General features: G+C 47.4%; 1 protein-coding gene across 1 annotated transcript; it reads right to left on the bottom strand.

The window, feature by feature from the left end:
- Window positions 1-8,071: 8,071 nt before the first annotated feature.
- DRD3 (dopamine receptor D3) lies at window positions 8,072-22,264 on the bottom strand. The gene is made up of 7 exons (XM_071433332.1): window positions 22,135-22,264; window positions 19,586-19,877; window positions 14,491-14,603; window positions 13,153-13,295; window positions 11,874-12,070; window positions 10,647-10,992; window positions 8,072-9,814 (listed from the first exon to the last, which is right to left on the bottom strand). Exons 2-7 carry the CDS (start codon window positions 19,865-19,867, stop codon window positions 9,618-9,620), a joined length of 1,278 nt encoding a protein of 425 aa, XP_071289433.1. The 5' UTR covers window positions 19,868-19,877; window positions 22,135-22,264; the 3' UTR covers window positions 8,072-9,617.
- Between the last annotated feature and the right edge of the window lie 344 nt (window positions 22,265-22,608).

Genomic DNA, 22,608 nt, shown 5'->3' with positions numbered 1-22,608 from the left:
CTGGCTCCTCAATGTGTGACAGAGGTGGTGTACCAGAGAGTTTGAACTCAAGAAGGTATCTCCTGAAAACTTGACCTAGCAGCCTGATGGAGGACATTATCTTGGAGTATCCTGTCATGGAGCAGGTTTCCAAGTAATTTGCTTCAAAAGAATGTCATAATAGACTTGGAAGTGTTGAAGAGAGCTGCCTGTCCTTCTCCCCATAAGGACTCTACTGCCTTAATTAAGCTTAAAAAAATACTACACTTCATGGCCTTAAAGCCATTAAGGATTAATCTGTGGTTTGCTCTTCACAATTTCTGCCATACTTTAAGATTATAATACCTCCCATCAGAATGACTTTACCATAGAGTATAAGGGGTTTTTAGTTTCCCTGTCCCTTTGGGCAACTACACAGGGTTGTCATAGTCCTTTATACCATTCCAGCTTTACACACTCTGTTGCAGTAACTACGCTTCTGTTCCACAGGATCCGAAAGAAATGGTGCAAATACTGCTCTCCTGTTGTCTTCAGACAGATTACAGAGAATGATTCAGCCACAGAAACGACATAAAATACAGAATTACCATCCTCACTCCAAGTAGTACTTTGTGGTTGTTAAAATTGATACAGCACTGGGAAACTTGGAGATGGTGTCCTGGGTATACAGTGTGAGGTAGAAGGTCTGCCTAACTTAAAGGACAAGAATTCTAATGAAATAAAAATGGTTTATGTTTCTTTCAAGAGGAATGCAGTCGTAGTGCATGGGACCTTGCAATGCTTGTTTCTGCAGCGCCTGTTTCTACAACGTTGCAAGTGCCTGTGGAGAATCTTTTGGCAGGGGACAGGTTTTGAAACTTCTTGTCCACTGACACTCCTGTATCCACATATTGAATCACTGAAATGCCTGAGTCAGCCCAGCCCTCAGACACCAGGATGGTTATGTCCAACAGGTCAGTCATGGATGCTCTGTGATGACACATAGGACAAGGGGTGCAGGTGGTTGTGTCCTCCACATTTCCTGCATACTTATTAGGTTGGTAACCTTACTGCTAGTTTTGGAATTGCTGTTTATACCTTTTGGGGGCTACTTGTGATCACTCAGTCTCTCCGTCCTGCCCCACTTCTGTGAATCATTTGGGTTTAATAATTTTTCTTTTATCTCCCAGCCTGGATGTCCTCAGGAGATAAACATAGCTGTACTGGGATCTTAGTGGCCTGCTAAGCTAAGTGCCAGTAACAGGCTACTCTCAATAACCCTTCTCTTCTTCTGGCTTTCCAATCCTTCCATACTGCTGTGTTATGTTTTTTTCCCAGTCCTACCCATTAGGCTTTCCTGTTACAGTTCTCTGGTTAGCTTTTATATGTGTGCACCTGTGTACCATGGCTGCACAAAGTAAACCATTTCACACTGGGCAGAATTTGACCAGCTACATCATTCAGTATCTAACAAACACAAACGTCACTATCTCTGAAACCTTAATGTGTTGTATTTATACAACTTCTCAACATATCAGTCCTCTTAGTTCACACCGTAAAAAATCAGCAACATTTTTCATGCTAACTTAGAAAGTTTTTAAATCTATTTCCAGGCAGAGATCTTAATTTCTTTCAAAAACAGAATTCTTGCCCTAATATGTGGATGAAAACTGCATGAAGAAAGCTAAACTTTCCATGGAGAAGTGAAAATTGAAATTAATAAGGAGTGGAAAAATGTCTGTGCTAAATTAACTTCACTAAGCACAGAAGACTGCAAAAACATCTTTGACTGCCATCCATCCCCAAAGGGCAGAGTATAAAAGAGCAGAGCAGAATACAAAAGAGATGGTGTGTTATAAAAACATTAGACCATTGAATATCTTTTCCTTAGCAACCTTTAGTGTAGTCTTCCCCTAAATAAAGAAAAACCTTTCATGCTGATGAGAATAACTGTCAGGGCCTCATGTTAAGGCCTGTGTCTTTCTGACCACTTCTGACCACTTCATCCGTATTCTGCTCAGTAACTTCCTTCTTCCAGAGCTATTTTAATGTTGCAGACTCTTTAGCAGTTTCAAAGGTATGCTTTGAAGCATATTAAGGGAAAAAAAAATCAAATTGTCTTATTACAAAACAGTCTTCTTTCCTTCAGGGTTCTAATTCCCCCCCCCCCCCCCCCCGTTTATCAACCCCATCCTGTAAATCACTAGGAAGGACAGTGTCCAAGACACACACACAGTGTATATCCAGCCTTCTCTGACAGTTTCTAAGTCTGCTCCTCTGTGGCTCTGCAGGATCACAGGAGCTGACCAAGACTGGAAATGTTCCAGCAGGGTGTTCAATTTATTTCTACATCTATAAGGTCCAGCGGGTTTTCAGATCATGGAATTTTTATGCATAGAAAATTTAGTTCCAGGTGTGTTTCAGAGGTGCTTTTAAGCATTGAGTAGCTTTATTTTTTCTTAATCCCATACCCTGTTGGTTTTTGATTCACAACCTGAGGGGGCAGACAAAGGGCTCCAATAAAATGTTTAAACCGTTCTCTCAGTAATTTCAGAGCTGTTTCCTCTGTGATGTGGAAGGCATGCATGAAACAGATGATGGTGCAGGCCAGTTTAATGGTTTTATTTGTAGTACTCTGGAGTGATCTACATAATTCGCTAGGGACCACATCTCTTTCTGGTAATGCAGCACTCCTTAGGACTATTAAAGATGTTCAAGCACGTTACCATCCTTTCTTACGCACATTCTGTAGGCATGACAGGACTTTTCAAACAAAAAGAAAATGAATTTAAATCCCTTCAAGAAGTTGGATCTAGACTGGTAAAAGTTGGTGCTGGGACAAAAATGGTGCACTAAAATGTTCTTGCTTCCCTGTTGATGTTGCCAATGTGAACAGTGTCTGTCACAGTGCACAATCTCCTCCCTGGGAACACACTGACTTGGAAAAGCAGCACCTTTCCTGCCTCACAATGAGGTGATGATGAACTGCCTGGTTAAGTCTACATCTGTTGTCTGTATGTTTCAATTACATTGGTCATGTGAAGGAGCAACACAGTGGGATGCTCTGTCATGCTGACACAGCTCCTCCAGCTCCTGGCCTTGCTTTTACTGCCCATCATTGCAAAATCTTTGGAGAAAGCCTGCTCTGTTCTCAGCTATTTGTGTGTCTGAACATCTTGCAGAGCTCTTTGGGAAGCAGTTTTGGATGAGAAGGGGTTATGTGGTTAACCAGGATTATTTCAAGCTTCTAAAGCATGAAAATCTAGGAATCTGTTAAGTGATCCGAAGGTAAAGGAATTATAAATAAAGGCATTTGCATCTGCCAGACAGCTCGGGATTAACCAGCCTTCTGTCTTCCCTATGCTTCTACTACTGTGTAAAGCATTTTCTGGCTCAAGGGAGTGGTCAATGCACTGGGAGAAGCAATGGCAGTGGTTCATGCCAGAGGCTCTGCAGGACAAGGTGTATCTTACTGCCCATACCTGCAGAGTTGATTGATTTGCAGGGTGCTGATCAAGAAAAGACCTAAAACTATGGCACTTATATGCAATGGCCCAGCACAAACTTTCACAAAGAAAGGAGGGTTCCAAGGTCCTTTGGCCAGAGTTCCTGGACCCATTGCTGTGCTCTATGTGTGACACCTTGTGCTCTTGAGCTGGCTGCCTTTCTGAGCTGGTGGATGTGTTGCAATGCATGACACGAAGGTGGCTTTGTAGCAATGCTTTGTCTTCACAGCTCCCTCCTTCCACAGGAGAACATCTGGTTTGCCTTTTGATGAGGCAATCAGGGGAGGTATTGATGCAGCCAGCATCATGCAGGAAGTCAGCAGAGTCTACGAATCTGTCTTGAGCTTTTTTATACTGCCCTTCCTGGGCCAGAATGGAACCATCGATAAAGTAATGTCAATTTCAGTGGTACTTTGTGCTAAATAACAGCTGAAGAAACCAGCCCTTAGGAAAGCCAGATGCTTTCCTCAGACAAAGCTGAACTGGGATGAGAGAACAGACTGGCAGGAAGCTGAAGCCTTTAAAGAGATGCAGCCTCTTCAAGAAAGGGAACAGGAGATGGAGCGTCTGGGAGGAAGGAACATAGGCAAACAGGATGATTAGGATTTGGCAAGGCAAGCAAAAAAAAGGAGTGGGAGCTGTGCAGTGTGTCTGTGGGTAGCACTGCCAACATCAAGTTGCAGAAGCCACTGGCATGTGCCTTTTTCCATCCCTTGTTTTGTGCACATCTTGAGGAGGAAGAAGTGTTCTGTTGTGGTTCAGGGAAGTCAGCAATGGCTGCAAAAAGGCAAAAGGCCACAGAGCAATGCTGGTAGCCTTCAGGACTGAGGCTGACAGAGGTACTTAGTGCTGGACTCAACTCCAGTACCTGGCTCCCCTGTTGCCCACAGCCAGTGCCATCTCAAATATTCAAGGGAGTCCTGTAGCAACAACCATCTGCTCACATCCCTTGACCTGACCCCCACAGAGAGACAGAAGTGCTGCTGCCTCTCACCTACGGCAGAGCAAGGTGAGCAGTCCACCTGCACCACAGCCCTTCTGCCCTGACATGGGATGGCAGAAAGAAACATATTTTTGCTTCTGTCCGGTGAAAATGGTCTTTATTTGGGCTGTTCAATTTGCCATGCTCACAGCTGTGCAGTAAAACTTATTAAAACTGACAGGAGTCCCCAGGGCAGGAAGCCAGTAAGGTCTTCCCCACATCACCAAAGATACAACAAGCCTAATGCTTGTCTCACTGAGATGCTTACATCATTATACCGAAATTAATTTTTAATTATCTTTGTTTTCTTCTTTGGCCCCAGGGGTTTTCTTTGCCTCACATTTCCAGAGGCATTCAGGGATGAGACCAGTGTCTGGCAGGAAGAGATTTACTCCCAGAATCACAAAGGAAGCTCAGGAAAATACCAGGCCTGGGCCTCAGAGAAAATCTATCCCTGTTGAAGAAAGGTGTGGTTGGCATCAGAGTTGGTGGGCTCCTGATCTGACACTTGAGGCAGTAAGGAACCAAGGAAAGGTGGCATGAGTGATGCCGTGAAGGCATAACAAGGAAGTTCACTACTATGTGTCAAGATTGACTATGTGGGGAGTAACAGAGAATAACTGGATCAGTGGTTTTTGAGATTGAAAGGCAGCATTGGTCTGGGATGCATCTTCTACATCCTGTTCAATGTCATTCAGTAAGAGGTACTTAGCAGATGATGCTGACTTTGAAGAAGTTTTGAATCCCTCACACCTTGAAATTCCTACAGTCTTGTGAGCCTTCCTTTGCTCATAAGGCAGAAGGACAGGTGGCAAAATACTACCAGGAGATGACATTGTTATGTCAATATGAATTCATTATTATCATTAGATAAGGAAAAACACACTTCAGTGGCTCATTCAAAGGCTCATGCAGATTTGGGATACTTGCATTGGTCAGAGAAAGAACTGATGAGCCCATTCTTCTTGCTAGATGAGCCAGGTGTATTTGCAGGTGTATTTGACAGCCAGGGTCTGTCACTTTGTGGCCAAATCATCACACACTTAGCTGAAACTAATCAGATTGCTACTGCTGTCCTCTGAGTTGTCCACAATTCCTATTTGTAGTTCTGAGTGTCACCATATCAGCAGCCTGCAGGCTGTTGATCCTGCCTTGAAATGCTGGCATCGATTAGACATTCTTCAGAAAACATCAGCAACAGCAATAAGCTGCAGCCAAGCTCTGTCTTCCAGGGGAGCTGCCATCCTGAGCAGGTTGTGCTGGCCTCAGCTGGGAACAGAGAACCCCCTGCCACTCCAATTCCCCTCAGAGAGGCAGACTCCAGGTGCACTCCCTTCTCTTCCCAAGGGGGAAGCTCCCTGTGCTTAGCCCCACAGTGGGGTCCAGCTGAGCTCAGCTGAGTATCTGGCCAGGCCAGCCCAGCCCCTAAGAGCCCTAAGGAGGGTTACCTGGAGAAGTGTGATTTTTCTGCAAGGCTTTGCTTTGTCCTTGTAGTCTGGCAAATGTGGATTTTAATATCTGCAGCTGGGACTGTTAAAACAACGTGTCCAACAGCTGCTGCAAGGCACCTGCAGAAAACTCACTGAGCAGTATCACCTGCAGAGCACTGGTCTTCGATGGTAGGTGAAACCTACCTCCTCCATAAATTCCTTGCCTTTCCAGTAACCAGCATTTTCTCATGGAAGATTATCTTCTGCCCCATGGACCTTTGTGCTCTTCTGCTTAAAGATTCTTGTATGGTCTGGTGCCTGTTGTGCCTCTGACGAGGTAGAATGTTTCATGGTTTCTTCTCTGTTTGTATTTTACAGTGTAAAACTCAACATAAGAGCTTTTAGTTTTAACTCTGGATGGCTCCAGTTCAGTGTCTGATACCATTTAGGATTTTAGTGACTTGGGTAACCTGCATTTTTGGTCCTAGACCTGAAGCTTAACACATGCAACATGTGGCACATCTGTCACAAATGGGGAGCTCCAGGTACAGTGGAATAGCAAACTGTGGGATATGTGGGCTCAGTGGCTCATTGATCTGCGTTCCTGCAGCTGAGCCACAGCTCATGGCTCTGTGAGCTGGGAGATGGTGGATGCAGGGATAAATGGTGTTTTTCAGTCCATTTCTCAGGCGTGCTATAAACGTGTCTAGACAGGCAGCACTTGGATGGCTGCCTTGTACCTTGGGGGGGTGGGGCTGATCTTCCCAGTGAGTGTTGCCGGCTCTTCTTCATCTCCAAAGGGTCTTAACTCTCCTCAGCCACGGTGGAGCTGCTTCCTGGCTGCTCTCTCGTTCACGAATGTCTTGCAGCACAGGGGCCCTGAGGTGCCCCATTGCAGCTGCCTGCTGGGGCGGGGTGGAGGTGAGCACACCCTGCAGTGCTGCATCTGCACGTCTGCGCAGCCCTGCTGCCACAGCACCTGGGGCTGCCTCCGAGCTCCCTTCTCCTCTCTGCAGGAGAGGAGGCTTCTGCATTATCCCAAGGCTCTTCTAATGTGAATATCAACATGTAATGAGTCCCCATAGAACACAGCGTCACAGCTCACCTCTCCCAGCCAGCTGTGGAGTCAGGGAAAACAAAACACCAAGGAGGAAAATGTAGAAAATTAAGGTTAGTAGGAGACATTGAGCAGTTGGAAAAGGAGAATGCAGATCACTCTGCTGTAAATAATGAGTGGGGTGTGTCTTGGGGGGGCCCTCAGCAATCTCTCTGGCTTGCTGGAGAGGGTGGAGAGGCATCAACTGCTTGTGCCTGTAATTGCTTCTGTTCCTTGGCATTTTCTATAGGATCACCTATGATCGTATTGACAGAGGAAAACTGGGCATGGTGCTCAAGCAGCACTTGAGGGAGGAGACAGAGATTGTTTTGGTTCTGAGTTGAGTTTTTGTAATTGTGTGAGGGTTTTGTGCTGTATTTTTTTTTTTTTTTGTCCCTAGTCAGTTCTGTGATCTGGTAGTTCAGATCTTAGTAAAGAAAGGACCATATGTTTAGATACAGACTTTTCCCCATCCCTTATAGCTGTGTGGACACGAAAATGCTGCTTAGTTTTCTGCGACACCTCCTGTTCTTACCTCTACCCTGAATCATCTTGGGGATCACTCCTTGAAGAACTGGTTCAAATTCAAGATCAAGCTGACCCCTGAGAGAAGCTAGGCCAGGTCTTGAAATGGACCTAGTCATCCTTTAAAAGATCTTTTAATTTCCTCCTTACTGACAATTGTTACATAAAGCAACTGGACTGGTGATCTCTTTTATGAAGCATCTTAATGAGAATTACTTGAGTGGCAATATGTCCACAGGTTGGTTCACTTGATTCATACCTCCTCCATCCTGTGTGCTGAGTGCCTCCTGTGCTATCTAGCATCTTTGAGCAGATAGAGTAACACTACTGCATGTCTGCCTGGTGTAGCTGGGAAACTAACTGACTGTATTTCCAGAATTCATCTGCTGGAAGTGCTTACAGAAGCCTTTGATTTCTTTCCCAGTTGCAAGGAAAATGCAAGTAATAATAAAGACTTCTTGCAGGTGTCCGGGTGGATGATAATTTTTTACAGGGAAAGTGTTAAGAGGGCTACAGATGACAAAAGGCTTATGGAAGGAGGTACATTAATCACAAAGATACCAAAACTTCCAATTACACTTGTGTTTTATTGGGTTAAGGCAGTTACAATGCAGTATGGAGGGCACCTGCCCAGGCAAATGACACATGCTCTCCACAAGATCCTCCTCCCAAAACCCAGACAAACCAAAGCAGCAGCTAGAGCTCTGGCATGTGCTCTGGAGGCAGAGAACAATGGCCTTGACCTCATATTAGGAAGGAAAGGAAGCCCTTCCCAGATGGAAGAGCTGTGGCATGGACACAGGCAGGAGCAGCACACAGAGTTATGCCCAAAGCTATCAAACGAGCATGGCTGACAGCACAACTAAACCAAATCCTGGCAGTGAGAGCTGAAGCCTCTGATCCAGTACAGCAAGGGGGCAAAATGGGAGAACCAAGCTGAGGCTCTCTGGCCCATGCCAGGTTTTTCTATATGAGGGGAAGAGCATTAGAATGCCCTGACACAAGACCAGCTTACGGTACATCAGGACTTTCTGTTTTTTTCATCCAGGAACTACTGGAGATGGCTTTGTAGAATACTGCTAGGAAAGGAGACCATGGCCAGGCTGTATTTGGCCAGCTCCTGGATGCTGGGATACACAGATACCATATGTGATGACAAGAGTATTGGCAAGGGGCGTCAGGGAGAGTGCTGGAGCTGATCCCAAGGCAAATGTCCCTTCTTACTGGGAGGAATGTTATGAAAGAGCTCTCCCCCAGGTATGGGCTGTAACTGGAGTTATTGCAGCAGCCAGGTGGTACAAACCCCAAATCTAGCAGTGCTCCTGTCAGGAGAGGAGCACAGGTGAAGATTGGTTCCAAGGAGACTGTGAAAAAGTTTGGAGACAAGGTCCATGCAACCAGCTGAAAAAACAGGTTTGAATCTATGGCAGCTATCAAGAGCCTGGTTCTCTTGGTGGCCCCTGTAGATCATTGGGGTGTGTGGTAGTTAAGTAATGGCCAATCTATCACTGGTCCTTGGGTCAGGAGGAGAGGGGACCCTGGGGTAGTGTTGCACTTGTCATGTGAGGGAGAGCAGCCACCTCTCTACCTTGCAAGGAGCAGTAAAATACAAGCTGGCAGCACAAGGGAAGATTTCATTTGCAGCTAGGGTGATTTTCTCAAAGCACTTAGACTGACCCAGTTTTACAGGCAAACCTTTTGATGGAAACAACAGGAAAGTTGTTATTTCTCCATCAGTGCTCCTTTTCTAAGTTTCGTTGTCCAATTTTCACTCTTGGCTCCTGACCGAAGAGATCAGGATCCTTATCAAAGAATTCGAATTCTGTCCTCTTATTAGGACTGCTGTGCATGAGCTGGGTGCCTTCTGCAGGCTGAGGTTCCAGCTGTGGGAGGGCAAATGCACTTCCAGCACGTAGGCAGCAGAGATGAGGGATGCCATCTGCGTTTGGGTCGCGTGTGCCCCGCAAGCCTGTCAGCGCCCAGCAGCGATGCACTGTGCTGGCTGATGTGCTGCACACCCAGGGCTGTGTCCAGCACTGAGGGACTCGCTGGCTTGTCCCTGTCTTCTTCTCCCCCCAGGGGGCTGCTGCAGACCCGTGCAGCCCGGTGTGGCCCCACAGTCAGCAGCAGAGGATCTTGAGGAAGGCTTTGCGGAAGTCAGTGTTGAAAGTTGTGTAGATGATGGGGTTGAGGGCACTGTTGACATACCCGAGCCAGGTGCTGGCACTGTAGAGCCCTGGAGGCACGTGGCAGGATGGGCAGTGGGCATTGAGGATGTGAATCAAGAAGAAGGGCAGCCAGCAGACTATGAATGCCCCTGGGTTTAGAGAGAGGCAGAAAACAATCCGTGAGTTTACACCAGCAACTATTTGGAAAGGGGCCTGCAAGGGGGACCTCTCCCTCCAGCCCTTCACTATTTCTGTATTTCACAAACACTGAAGGCCACGTTTATTCCTGACATAGAGAGATTTGGCAAAAGTTTGGGCTCCTTGGGACCAGGTTTGTGAATGTATGGGGCTTCAGAAGTGGTCTGATGACAGACAAAAGCAAGTGGCCACAACTTTGAGGGAAAGCCTCCGATGCTTTAATCAGTTAGGATGAGGGCTGCTTTATTTTCCTGCTACTACTGAGTTAATGGGGGGGAACAGTGCATCTGGTGACCACAGCAGGTGACAGGGACAGCAGTGTCCCAGCTTCTCTACCCAGATGTATGAACAAGCTCCTCTGTGGCTCCTTGCCTCAGTTTCTCTTTCTGTAATCAGATTTAAGAGCTTCTGCATGTATGGAAACTTAGGATTGTTCCAGCCTTGCAATAGTAAAACAAAGGAAAAGGAAAAGCAAAGGTATTGGCTGTTGCTCCCTCTAGCAGGGCTTGTTGGCCACTGATTTTAAACACAAGGGTAACAAAACATAGTAAATAAAACACTAACATACATGGCTCTCAACATTTGGGAGCATTATTCTAGATCCCTAAATGTTCCACTACTGTCTATCCTGAGTTTGTGAAGCAGTAACAGCTGAAGCCAAGGCCCAGCTTGCATTTTTTTATTAAATCTCAATATTGTATTAGGAGGTTCTGTATTAGGAGGCTCCTGGAAGTCCCAAACCATCACCCCTTGCACCCCACAGGCAGAATGTCTCTCACTCACCCAGGACAATTGCCAGCATCTGCGTAGCCTTCCTCTCCCGCAGCTGGATCAGTCGGGGCTGCTGCTGGGACAGCCTCAAGCTGCTGAGTGTACCACCATTGCTGAGCCTCCGTACCTCCACTGCTGCCTTCATGCTCCTCCTCCTCTCTTCCCACCTGCTGGTTTGGGTAGTCCCTGGTGCCTTGGTGAGGGATGCCTCATGGCAGAAGCTTCGGTACCGCTGCAGGCTGAAGACAGTGAGCAACCTCCTTTTTGTAGACATCTCCTGGCCTGTGCATTTGAGCGAGAGACAGGGGGAAAAGGTGCCTTGGCATCTGTTTGGCAAAGCTTTCCTCTCCATGTGTTCCTGCAAAAGATGATGTCACACAGGATCTGGAAACCATCCAAACTGCTCATTGGGCCAGAGGATGATGAGGGAAGTTGTAGGAGTTATCCTTAGCCTCACTTGCCTCTTATATTGCACCATGTCCTCTGCACTGACCTGGGGGTTAACCAGCAGCTGGCAACAGTTTGCCTCCATCCCACCAAGGAGAAGCATGAGAACAGTAAGAGCAGAAATACCTGCTCTGCTAACCTTCCATCTGTATTTTTGTATTGGCCCTGCTCCCCTTAGCATCCCCACCCTTTTAATGTAGCTTTACTGTGCAAAAATGGGTAAAGGAGTGGATATGCATGATCAGGTAATTCCTTTCAAACTGTTGTGTTGGTTCCCATGGTTGCAGATATTTCATCTAGAAAGGTCAGTGGAACAAATGTTGCATGCACCATGAGTATTTTGACCTCTTAAGTCTGTCAGATGAAGAGGGTTTTTTATTTTAATAACAGATGTTAAAGCCTGTGAAGCCCTGAGAGTGAAGCTTCATAGAGCAAAAATCAATAAATGAAGACATTAAAATCAATAAATGAAGAAATTATGCAAAAAATGAAGACTTATGCATGGCTGAGAAAACCCTGCTCTGAAGAAATACTGAAGTAGGCTGTGCTCTTTTCTACTAGCCACTTCTAGAGGGCAGAGATACACAGGGAATATCCTCTTTTTAAGGGTCTGAAAAGGATTTAACTGGGGCGTCTGTGCCTCAAATATCATGGTGTATGAGCAAGGGATGGGATGAAAACATGTTATGTTCCTCCTTATGCTTTCTGTTCTGTGTTTTAATCCTTTGAGATGAAGAGATGATGCATTCCTCTCCTTTTTGACAGCTCCTAGTGGGTTCATGTGGCTCTTACTTGGTGTGCATAACACGGTTTGGTGCTGGCACTCTGGCTGCCCTGCCGGGTGAGGGTTCGCTTCTTTTGCCTCTGTCTGAGCACGAGGTAAATCCGGACATAGAGCAGCAGGGTCACCATGAAGGGGAGGTAGAAGGACACCAAAGAGGAGTAGATGACGAAACTAGGGTTGGATATGGAACAGACACTGGGATCCCCTGGGGAGGAGAAGAGAGAGAGAGGAGTGGCTGAGCTGATTTCAGTTTAGTACGAGGAGGCTCTGGTGTGTTGGCAAAGCGAGACAGAAGGTGGCTGGGGGCAAAGGCAGTCTAAGGAGTGCAGAGTATGCTCTGGCTTACCCAATTACCTAAGTGATGCTTAAAATGAACCCAACACAGGGCTAACAACCATTAGCAAGCATGCATTTGCCTGCTTTTCTGTCCAACAGCTGTTCTCTCATGTCTATTCCCACCCTTTCTCCTATTCCTTTGACAGCTTCTGAGCTGTCTAGATGCAGTGTGCATTCACTCCTATCTGTCTGAACCAGGCAGAGGGGGGCAGCAGAATTTCCCACTCCCATCCCTTTCCTGCCTCAAGCACTGCAGAGAGGATGGATGGGGGCAGAAGCTTCTGCCTGTGACTCAGTGGGAAGGAAGGCTCCCCTGCTCCTCTGCCTCCAGGGAGACTGTGCTGCCCTAGCTAAGGGAAAGGAAAAAGACCAACCTGCTTCCAAGGTGGAGGCTAAGTTGTTTGCCCTCCTCAAAGGACTAGTTAAGGAAGCAGGCAGCCAGCGGGATAGGAAGGAGGTCTCTAACAAGCAGTGCTAATATGCAATCCTTGCTGTTTAGAAATGTGTTCTGTACACATTTCTAAGATATCCACAGGTTCAGAAGCACAGTTTCAGAGTCAAAACTGTGCTTCTGAACCTGTGGATATCGGCAAGATGCCATTAAGTGTGTGTGTGTGTGCACACTGTATGTGCTGCACGTTTTGCTCTGTGTGTTCAAAGTGATTGTTTGATGGGAATCTGAAGACCTGGACACCTTGATGGGCATTGATTTGGGAGTAGAGCAGGCAGGTTTGCCCTTTAGAGTGACAGTCACTGTCTACGTGAACAAATGGCAAGTTTATAGACTTGAGTACATGCGGATTGTTCTCTTCCTTCATAGTGTGGTTTTCAGTTCCTTAAAATTTCCTGTAACTTGGCAAATCTGCAGACCCATGTTAAGTGACCTGGCCATACACAGGGCAGCTCCACTGCCAACCCCTCCTGCGTGCTGTTGTTCAGGGTATCACCTACCTGTAGTATTGAAGCCAAAGAGGAGAGGGCATGACACTGCAAATGCCAGCATCCAAACTATCACAATCATGAGAGAGACTCTCCTGCAGGAGCTCTGCCCAGTGCTGTACTGGTACTGAACTGGTTTCACCACTGCGGTGTATCTGCAGACCAAACCAGCTCCGGGAAGAGGAGATGGAGGAAGGAGGGAGGGAAAGGAACAGGTTTTTAAAGGGAGAAGTGAAAGCAGCACAGGGAACATGATGGTGAATGTGGTGAAGAAATAGAAGAGGAAAGTAGAGAAAATCAGATGATGGGATCAGCAATTTGTAGAAATGGTAAGTGGGGCATTGGGGGGAGGAACAGAGGAAATCAGAGTTAGTTGGCAGCAGTGCAGAGAAACACTCAGCAGAACTCACAGCATGCAAAGCTACAAGGTTTGGGCTACCAGATGGATCAAGACACCCCAGGAAATCCCTAACCCTCAAGGCCCTAGAGTTATATGCTGTGAAAGAGCACTCTGGAGTAACCACAAACTAGTAAACTCTGTCTCAGCTGCCTGGTCTGGTGTTAGCCTGACAGGCGGAAGGTTGCCTGGGGGCAGGTTGTCAAGGACCTTCAGTTGCTGGGCTGCTCCAGGAGATGCTGCCCCAGCAGGGCAAGGATTTGGAAGGTACAGGAGTCTCATCTTTAGGAGAGCCTGGGGGCTGTGTCTTGCAGACAGCCAATCTGAAATGGGGATACAGATTCCGATGGAGGAACACCAGACCAAAGCAGCACTGAGAGCTGCCTTGCATTATTATCCTTGAACTACACATTACAAAGGTACAGCATGCAGTATTTTTCCCTTCTCTCATTCCTTGGTCCCAGTAGGATCACATGTGACAAGGTTTTGGCTCCCAGCCCTCAGCATTGCTTAAAATAGGCTCAGTTTTAAAATGCAGAAAACCAGAGCAAAGCTCAAGATTACACAGCAATAATCTTCATCTCTGTCTGTGAATATGGCAGGATTTTGTTTATTAAAGCTTCATGAGTGAGATCTCCAGAAGGAGAAACCCTATTTGACACTCACTGGGAGCTGGATGACCAATTGTGGCTCATGCCTTTAAGAAGCCTGAGGATATGGTTGACTATCTGCTGGGGATGTTTTATTGCTTGTGTCTCCTTGCCCTCCAGTGCAGGCCTCTTCTTGCAGAGCCACATCAACAGCAGTAGTGGCAGGGACAGACCTTCAGGGGTTTGTTGTCCTGAGGACACTCATGCTGTCTGTGCTCACCCCACTTCTTTGTCCCTGCCCCACTGGGGCACAGGGCTGACCCCCATATCCAGGCTGTCCCCCTGGATGCTGCTGTGTCTTACCTGTCAATGCTGATGGCACAGAGGTTCAGAATGCTGGCTGTGCACATCATTACATCCATGGTGACGAAGATATCGCAACAGATACGGCTGAACGTCCAGACCCCTCCGGTCACCTGCACCAGTGACACAAAACTGTCAGCCTTGCTCTGCACCAGGTCCTGACAAGTTATGTGTGAGAAGCTGCTCTCCTCCAAGTATCTCAGCAGCTTGGAGGAGCTCCACAGTGATGGGCAGAGGGAAACTGAGGCACCAGTGTTGTGTGCAAGATAACACAGCAGTAGGTCGTGGAGAAGGAGCCTCACTTTAATTTCAATCCTTTGTGTGCTCTTACAGAGGGAGGCAGGTAGAAGAAACAGCAGCTATCCCTTCTCTCAAGGCCTAGCATGAAAAACTGATTTAAATTTGCTATCACTGTATTTATCCTTTGATTAATGATTATCTGAGAAAATCTAAGGGCTGAAAGTCTTTCTCAGCTTAGCTGCCAGAGTGCTCTTTCAGGCAGCGAGCTGGAAAAGTGCTGCAAATTTTTTGCATTTATGTATGAAACTGAGATCTGAGACTGAGGCTTCTCAAAAACCTTATTTGAATTCTTATCTCAGTTACAGATTTTGATTATTAGATCTGAGTGAGAACTCACAAGCTACTCAGATAAAGGGGTTTGAGTTGCTACCAAGCTGTTCTGGTTGTTTTGAATTTTTAATCTGAAGTGTGTGGTTGTGAAAGCTCAGCCGCAGCCTAAGCTCAGTCTTAGCAATGGAGAGAAGTGGGTTTTGGAGCAGGCACTGAGTTCTTGACAACAGCCTTTTTGATTGACAAGCATGTTCCAAGCACTGTGTGGCCCTGTTGTCCTTGGGATTGGGATGACAGCCTGATTCTGAGGGAGGTGGTCTGCCTCAGTGCCCACTCCTTGTAGGAGATGGAGGGCAGGCTGCCTCCTTGTTCAGCTGCAAACAAACCCAGTCCTGTGCCGAATGGGGGAGTAGGAGAGAAAAAAGGGGGAAAGTCCATGTTTGGGAGAGAGCCTGGATTTTAGCCTTCAGCCCTGTAGATCCTGCTGTTTCATCTGCGTCCTGGGAAGCAATCAGAAACTGCCACTAGTTTCTGGTCTCTCCTCACATTTAGACAACATCTGGAATATTGCACCTGGTTTTGAGGCATGAGTAGAAGAAAAACATTGATTAACAGGAGTGAGTCCAGTGGAGAGCCACCAAAACAATCCACAGGGGCCAGGGCAGCTGTGAGGATCAGCTAAGGGAGCAGGACTTTTTCAGTCTGGAAAAGAGATGGCTTTGAGGGGTGGGAGACTAACAGCCCTCTGGTGCCTAGGGCGACGCTATTGAAAAGGTTGAAGAAGATGGAGCTGGGTTTTTCACAGCAGTGACAGCAATAGTGCGGTGGGAGGACAAGAGGCAACAGGAATGAGCTGGAAGAAAGGTGCAAACTGGTTATGAAGGTTACTTTTCTGACTGGGACAGTGGTACAGTGGAGCAAGTTGCTTGGTAAGTCTGTGTAGGATCCATCCTAGGAGCTCTTCAAAACCCATTCAAAAAATAAGTATCCCAGACCATACTGGAGAAGGTACCACAAGTAAGTTTGGCTTCTCAGGCAGTGGGTCAGCACTGCAAGTGTTGGTGCCTAGGAAGGATGCAGCCCCCTGCAGAGAAAAGCACTTGTACAAAAATTCAGTCTGTGAGAATTGTTTAAGAAATAATCCCGAGAAATGTAAATGATTTGATAGTGGCAGCATTCCCACACATGGGCACAGAAACTTGCTGCGGTGAGCTGTGTCTTTTGGGTGTTCTCTGCTGGACCCAGCTGCTACATTTCAGAAATCAGGTATTGAATGAGTCAGTCTTCTATTAGACCCTCTGATCCTGAATGAATACAGGGCAGGGAAATGGGAATTGGCTTGCAGAATGCAGAAGGGAACTGTGCTTTCTTCTCCAGTTCTCTTGATAATGGAGGTGCTCCTTTGTTTTCTTATAAAAAAGTAAGTAAAGGGGAAAAAGTCAAACCAAAAGTATTGAGCTTTTCTACACAGATGAGCTACAAGACATGCAGTCTGAAGGCTGTCCATCTGAGATTAGGGACCTTAACAGGTAGGTTCAGCTTCCTAAGAAACACTACACTGGTTTTACTTTAGTTTCAGATTTTGAGATCTGCTTGACCACCTCAAAATATATTAAAAAATTGCTGGAAGCCTTTGCAGTGGGACCCAGTAAGGGATATTTCTGCAGTTTGAGGTAAAAAGTAATGCAGTTTCTTTATGAGCTGTGGAGTCTGAAGAAAATTTCACCAAGCCAGTGGCAGGTGTTCACATGAAAGCCAGCTGCTGCTAACCCAGCAGATGAACAAGCACTTAACTGAGGGAGTTTCCAAGGCCCTGAGCATGTTAAAATGCTGAGGTCAAGAATGTGAACCATTAAAACTGAAGAAGGTGCTGGTGGGGATGGCTCAGAAGTGAGGCCTCTCAGGATGATGCTATCACATCACACCACCTGCATACTAGACTGCAGCTTGTGTAAGAGGATGCTTGACAGATCAAAATGTTTGGGCTTAAAACCTATTCTCACTTCCACCTGCCACTTCTGAAATGGGGAGTAGCTCTGCTGGAGTTGGTGAAATAGTTAATATTTACCTGTGGGGTATATGAACCTGGAATTTATTCCAGAATTTACCAGTGAAGAAAAGCCTTTTTATTATATGCCTTGTTCAACATTTTAAAAATTCTATTTCTGATCTTCCTTTTATTGCTCTCTTCTAATCATCTTTGCTACAACAGCTAGAACCTGCTAGTCTGCATTCCTGGTTTTCATGTGCTGGCAGGGTACTTCTTCTTTATCCCTCTGGTGCTTTTTGTCCAGGAATCTCAAAGGGTATCCCAGGTATTAACTGAATGAATCCTCATATCACCTGGTGAGGTGGATGGTCAAATATTAATCTCTTACAGCTGATGAGAGCAAACTACAGAGAGATGAGCTGATACAATCTCTCATTACCACTCAGTGATTATGCAGCAGAAGTGTCCAGGGTGAAATCTGGCTCTATCAAACACAGTGCTCAAGATCCCTATAGACTATTCAGGTCAGGTTTTCACCTAATCTTCCTTGATGACCAGTCTGCTTTATCTACAAAATTGTGGTGTTATTATTTTAACTTCCAAACTCTATAAGAAGCTTTCCAGTTAATGAATGCCCAATGATTATTTTTTTAAACTTATGCTTATCCACCAGTCTCCTGAATTCTTAAAATAAACAACAGAATCTCCACAATTCAGATACGAATGGTGATGCTGCATTGAGGAGCACATGGATGGGAAAGTAGGAAGCCAAGTTGCATCAGGAGATGGCAGGCATGAAAGTAGTGGTGCATCTAAGCAGGCTCCCTGAAGGGTTTTGTTCTTGAGAGCTGATGCCTGGGGCTGCTGCCGGCTCCTGCAGCTGTGAGATGGCTGCTCATGGGTTTGCACAGTGGCAGTACAGAGAGCACTCATGTGGTCAGCACTGCTGAGCTGCAGTAACTCAGCTCTGTCCTCCCTCTGACACCAGTCCAGCAGAGCTCCTGGAGCTCACAGAGCAGCTTAGGTCTCACTGCTCCTGTGTGAGAGATAAGATGAGGGACAGTGTGACTCCCACACAGTCTCAGCAGACTAGACCTCAGTGACAACCTTCTCCTGAAGCTTTCTTCCCCTTTGGAGGTAGAATTGGATGTTGTGAGAAGCCTGAGGAGGGTGCTCCCAGCCATGCTGCTGCATGTCCTCCTCCATCTATGCAATGACTACGTGGCATGATGGTGTTTAATGCCCTCAAACTCCAGTGGAGAGGATACCCTGATGCCACTGTGCTGGAACCCTTGGTGAGCTTCAGCAGCCACAGCATCAGGGATCAGTAAAGAAGAGGGCAGCAATACTGGTGTGCCAGACCTACATGTTGGCCCCCAGAAGATTGCTAGACACTGTTAAACAGCACTTCTGAGCCAGAAACCTCCTTGAGATGAGGATTTTGAGGCTATAAAATGTTCCTGTTGCTGCTCTGTCACAGCCTTCCCAAAAGATTTCTCAGAAAGAGACAGTTCTGGTTTGCATGATTGATAAAATAACACATTTCATGGCCACTGATGACTCTAAAAATGGAGTGTAAAGCACAAACTTCACAAGCAGCATTTAAATCTGAGGCATTTATCCACCTTAAACTTTTCCATAAATAAGGGCCAGTTCTGAAGTCTGGTTTGGCAAACCTTCAGTAGATGAATAGGTATTCTACACAGTTTTAGGGACTGAATGATTTTTTGGCAATTTCCAGGCTCATGGTGTATTGAAGCATGATGCCATTTCTGCTTCATTGATGGCATTGCTGATCCATAAACAGCAGCAAATATTGAAAAACTTAGGAGCTTTTTGGACTGGTTTTTAAATCTTAGTCTTTCTGGAGTCCTACAGCCCAGTTTTATAGGAAGTCCTGTGCAATGCTAGGATTGGTAGTTTGGTTTGGGATGCGTATGAGTTCTTTTCTTTGTTGTCTGGATGACTCTTGCATCAGCTGCTTTGATTATCCAAGCTCCTCAGACGGAAATTAGTCTTGAATAGGTCTACAAACACAACTAGGAAATGGACCTACTGTTGTGCTCACAAATCATGGCCAAGGCTTTGTATGGGGCAGAGGCTGCTCCACAGATGTGCCTCAGTCCCACCCTGTCCAGAGCAAGAGTGAATGCCAAGTATTTTCTAAAGCAAAGCATAATGTGATTTCATTAAGGATTGGAATGCACTTGAGCTGATAGACTATTCCAGTCTCACATAAAACTTGACTTTTAATAATATTTTTTAGTTGCAATCAAACTGAAGAGTCTAACTCTATCTTTCTGGGATGGCTTCACACACACACACACACACACACACACACACACACACACACACTCTTATACCTTTTTTTTAATAACTCCAAGCAGCACACCCAAGCAGTACACAGCCTGCAGGACAGCTCCAGGGCTGCTCCCCACAGATCAGTCTAAATGCTGCTACAGCCTTCATTAGGAACATGACCACGCATGCAGTGGTGTGGTTAAATTCTGCTGATCATTCCTGAGAGGTACTTACCTCCAAGTACACCATCCATGGCATCACCAAAGTAGCCACCAGCAAATCTGCCACTGCCAGGCTCACCACAAGGTAGTTGGTTGTGGTTTGCAAGGTGCGTTCCCTCAGCACAGCCAGGCAGACCAGCACGTTCCCAAAGATGATGGCCAGAATCAAGATGCAGTAGCAGAGGGCATAGTAGGCATGTGAATGGGGCAGCTCAGGCTCTGTGGTGCTGTTTGCCTCACAGGGAATGGGGTCTGTTGCGTTAGGATGGCTGCCGGCTCTGGTGAAGAGGGCCATGGGGCAGCCACTGCAAAGAGAAAGAAAGGATTGAAAATCAGAGCTCTGCAATGACTGTGGAAAACAGAACTCCCTGTGGGTACTGGTACGATTTTTATACTTTCTGTATGAATTCTTCTCCAAGCCAATCAGAAAGGTATTTTTTCTGCTCATATACAGGCAGAGCTTTGCTTAAAGACTTCCTTGGCCTGTTCTGTTCTTCACTGAATCTAAGCCAAGAGAAGAATGCAAGATTTCACCTCCTGTGTGCATGTGAAAGATGGATCTTACCAACCAATGCAGCTGTATGGAAAGTGGGCAATGGTTTTGAGAAACACCACAGTGTAAGTCAGCTGAGCAAGAGTGCAGCCTGAAAGACAACAATTTGAAATGATGAGCAAGACCCATCACAGCTACCCAAACATACTAGGGCTTGGCCAAAATTTGGAACTTATATATTTTCTTCTGGGAAGCATCCTCTTCTTTCTCTCATCAAAAAATGCCTTCAATAAGTTCACACACTCAAGTGCTTGGCAGACTGGCAGCAAGCTCCACCTCCAGAATTCCTCTTTTCCTGTAGCATGTCCCAACCCCTGCCTGCTTTGTAAAGGGTTGACTGCTGGTGCTGTTTCCATTCCATCCATACGGTGCTCTGTGTTTTCCATGCCTGGCCAGAAGATATGCTTCCTGTGCTGAAAAACAAACCAGCTTGATGTTTGGGATGAAATAATGGGAGGATGCTTGCAGGGTGCTCTGCATTTCTTTTTCTTACAATAGATTTAAGTCTGTTCTCAGTAACCTACCCTTCCTTGATTTAAGAGGAAGATCTTTTTTCCAGAAATATGAAAGATGCTGTACCGAGGTTGTTCCATGACATTTAATGGCTTGTATCTTTTTTTTCCTTTGCTACTGCTCCTGTTGCTGAACTCATCATCAGTATGACAGGTATGAAAAGCAAGGACAAAACATTGCAATAGCAGTGGTGTAAATATTACTCTGTTTCACCTCACCCCTTGAATAGCAGCATCTGTGATGCACAGCTGTGCAATGGGTATAAATTGCTCCAACCCCTTGGCATAAACTCAGCCTTAAAAGTGTTGCTACTTTCCCCTGATGATTTGTAGCTGGGAGAGGACAAGGGTTGAATGAGATGGAAACTGACCTTCCCCATGTCTTGTAAACACAGATCCCTCAGAACAGGGGTGAAACAATCTCTTATGGCTTGTGCTTGTCTCTATCTTTCTTCTGCCTGACCCTGACAAAGAAGTTAAGCTTTCCACTGGATCACGAAGATCTCTTGTAGCATGAGTGCTGCTGCTGGGTCCAGGACTGTTTATAAAACAGTTGAGCTGCAGCCACCCAAAGACAGGATTCATTTTACTGTGTCCCTTGCACAGACACAGTTCCCACTCTGGGAATTCTGTATTGTCTGGAGCCAGGAAAGGCTGGTATTGTAGTGCAGGAAAAAGCAGCTGCCTAGGTGATAAGCATGGCCAGAACAGGGAATAAACAAAACATCACCAATAATATACATAACCAGAAGGCGTAAGGCATCCCAACACACAGTTTGGCTGTGGGTTTCCTGTCTTGTCTTCTGTTTCTTATATTCACAAGCACTATTTTTGACTCTCACTCCAAAGTCAGTCTTCCCTACTGAGATCCCTCCCAGCCCTGCCAGGTCCCTCATCCCTGGACTATGTCAATCCCGCCCCCCCCCCCCCCCAGTCCTGCTCACTCCACACCTGGCACCTGGCCAGGGTGCTGCCAATCCAGGCACGTACCAGTGTACCTGGATACCCTCACAGAGCGGTGGCAGGACACCCACCACCCCGGGTAAGGGGGTGACAACCTGCCATGAGGACAAGGGTCTCAGCCGTGGGGAAGAGCAGAGGGAGGGGAAAGGGGGGGAAAGGGGGGGAAAGGGACGCTCCTCCCGTGTATCTCCGCTTCAGAGGAGTCCGGGTGCCTGTCCCGGCCCGCACGGCAGGTCCGGGTGTGGGAAAGGGCTCGAGGTCCGAGCGGGGGGTCCAGGTGTGGCGGTGGCTTTGGGTTCGTCTCCAGCCGCGGGTGCTACTCTGCTCCCGCTGTTCCGCGGCCCCCGCACCCGAGGGGCAGCGGGAGCTGCGCCCCTCCCCGTGGTGCCCCGGGCCCGGCTGCCGTGTGCCCCGGCAATGCCTCGGGGGCCGGGGGCTGGGGAAAACCGGGCAGGGAGGGAGGAGGGGAGCTGCGGGAAAAGGGACTGCCGGCGCCGGGCGGGAGGGGAGCGGGAGGCAGCAGCCAGGACTTACCCCCGGCCCGTCGGGCCGTGCCGCCACCGAGCAGAGCTCGGTCCCGGTCCAGGTCTCCGGTCCCGCTGACTCCCGGCCCGACCCGCTGCCTCCCGCCGCCTTCCCGGCGCGGAGCCGCGGGGCGGGACCGGGCTGGCCACCTCCTCCCGCCCGCCCCCTGCCCCGGGACCCGCGGTGCCCGGCCGGGGCAGCGGGGCCGGGGCCGCGCTCGCCGTGCCCGCCTCAGGTGCCCGGGAGGTTGCCCTTCTGCCCAAGGGGTCGCGGAAGGCGTCCGGCGCCGGGGTCCGCAGCCAAGGGCGTGCTTGGCTGAGGGATGGAGCTGCTCCTGCCTGGAGGCGAAGCGGGGAGCTGGGGGCCCGGGGCGCCGGTGCTGCGGCCGAGCGCGGGGAGATGCCTCGGCCGGGGCTGCTTGCCCAGCACACAGAAAGTTGTCACTTAAAAAAAAAAAAAGCAAAAATAAAAAACCAAACAGTT

The sequence above is a fragment of the Agelaius tricolor genome, unplaced genomic scaffold, assembly GCF_023055355.1.
Source record: "Agelaius tricolor isolate 1412-34295 unplaced genomic scaffold, bAgeTri1.0.p SCAF_9, whole genome shotgun sequence".
Taxonomy (NCBI): Eukaryota; Metazoa; Chordata; class Aves; order Passeriformes; family Icteridae; genus Agelaius; species Agelaius tricolor.
This window is presented reverse-complemented; position numbering and strand designations above follow the sequence as displayed.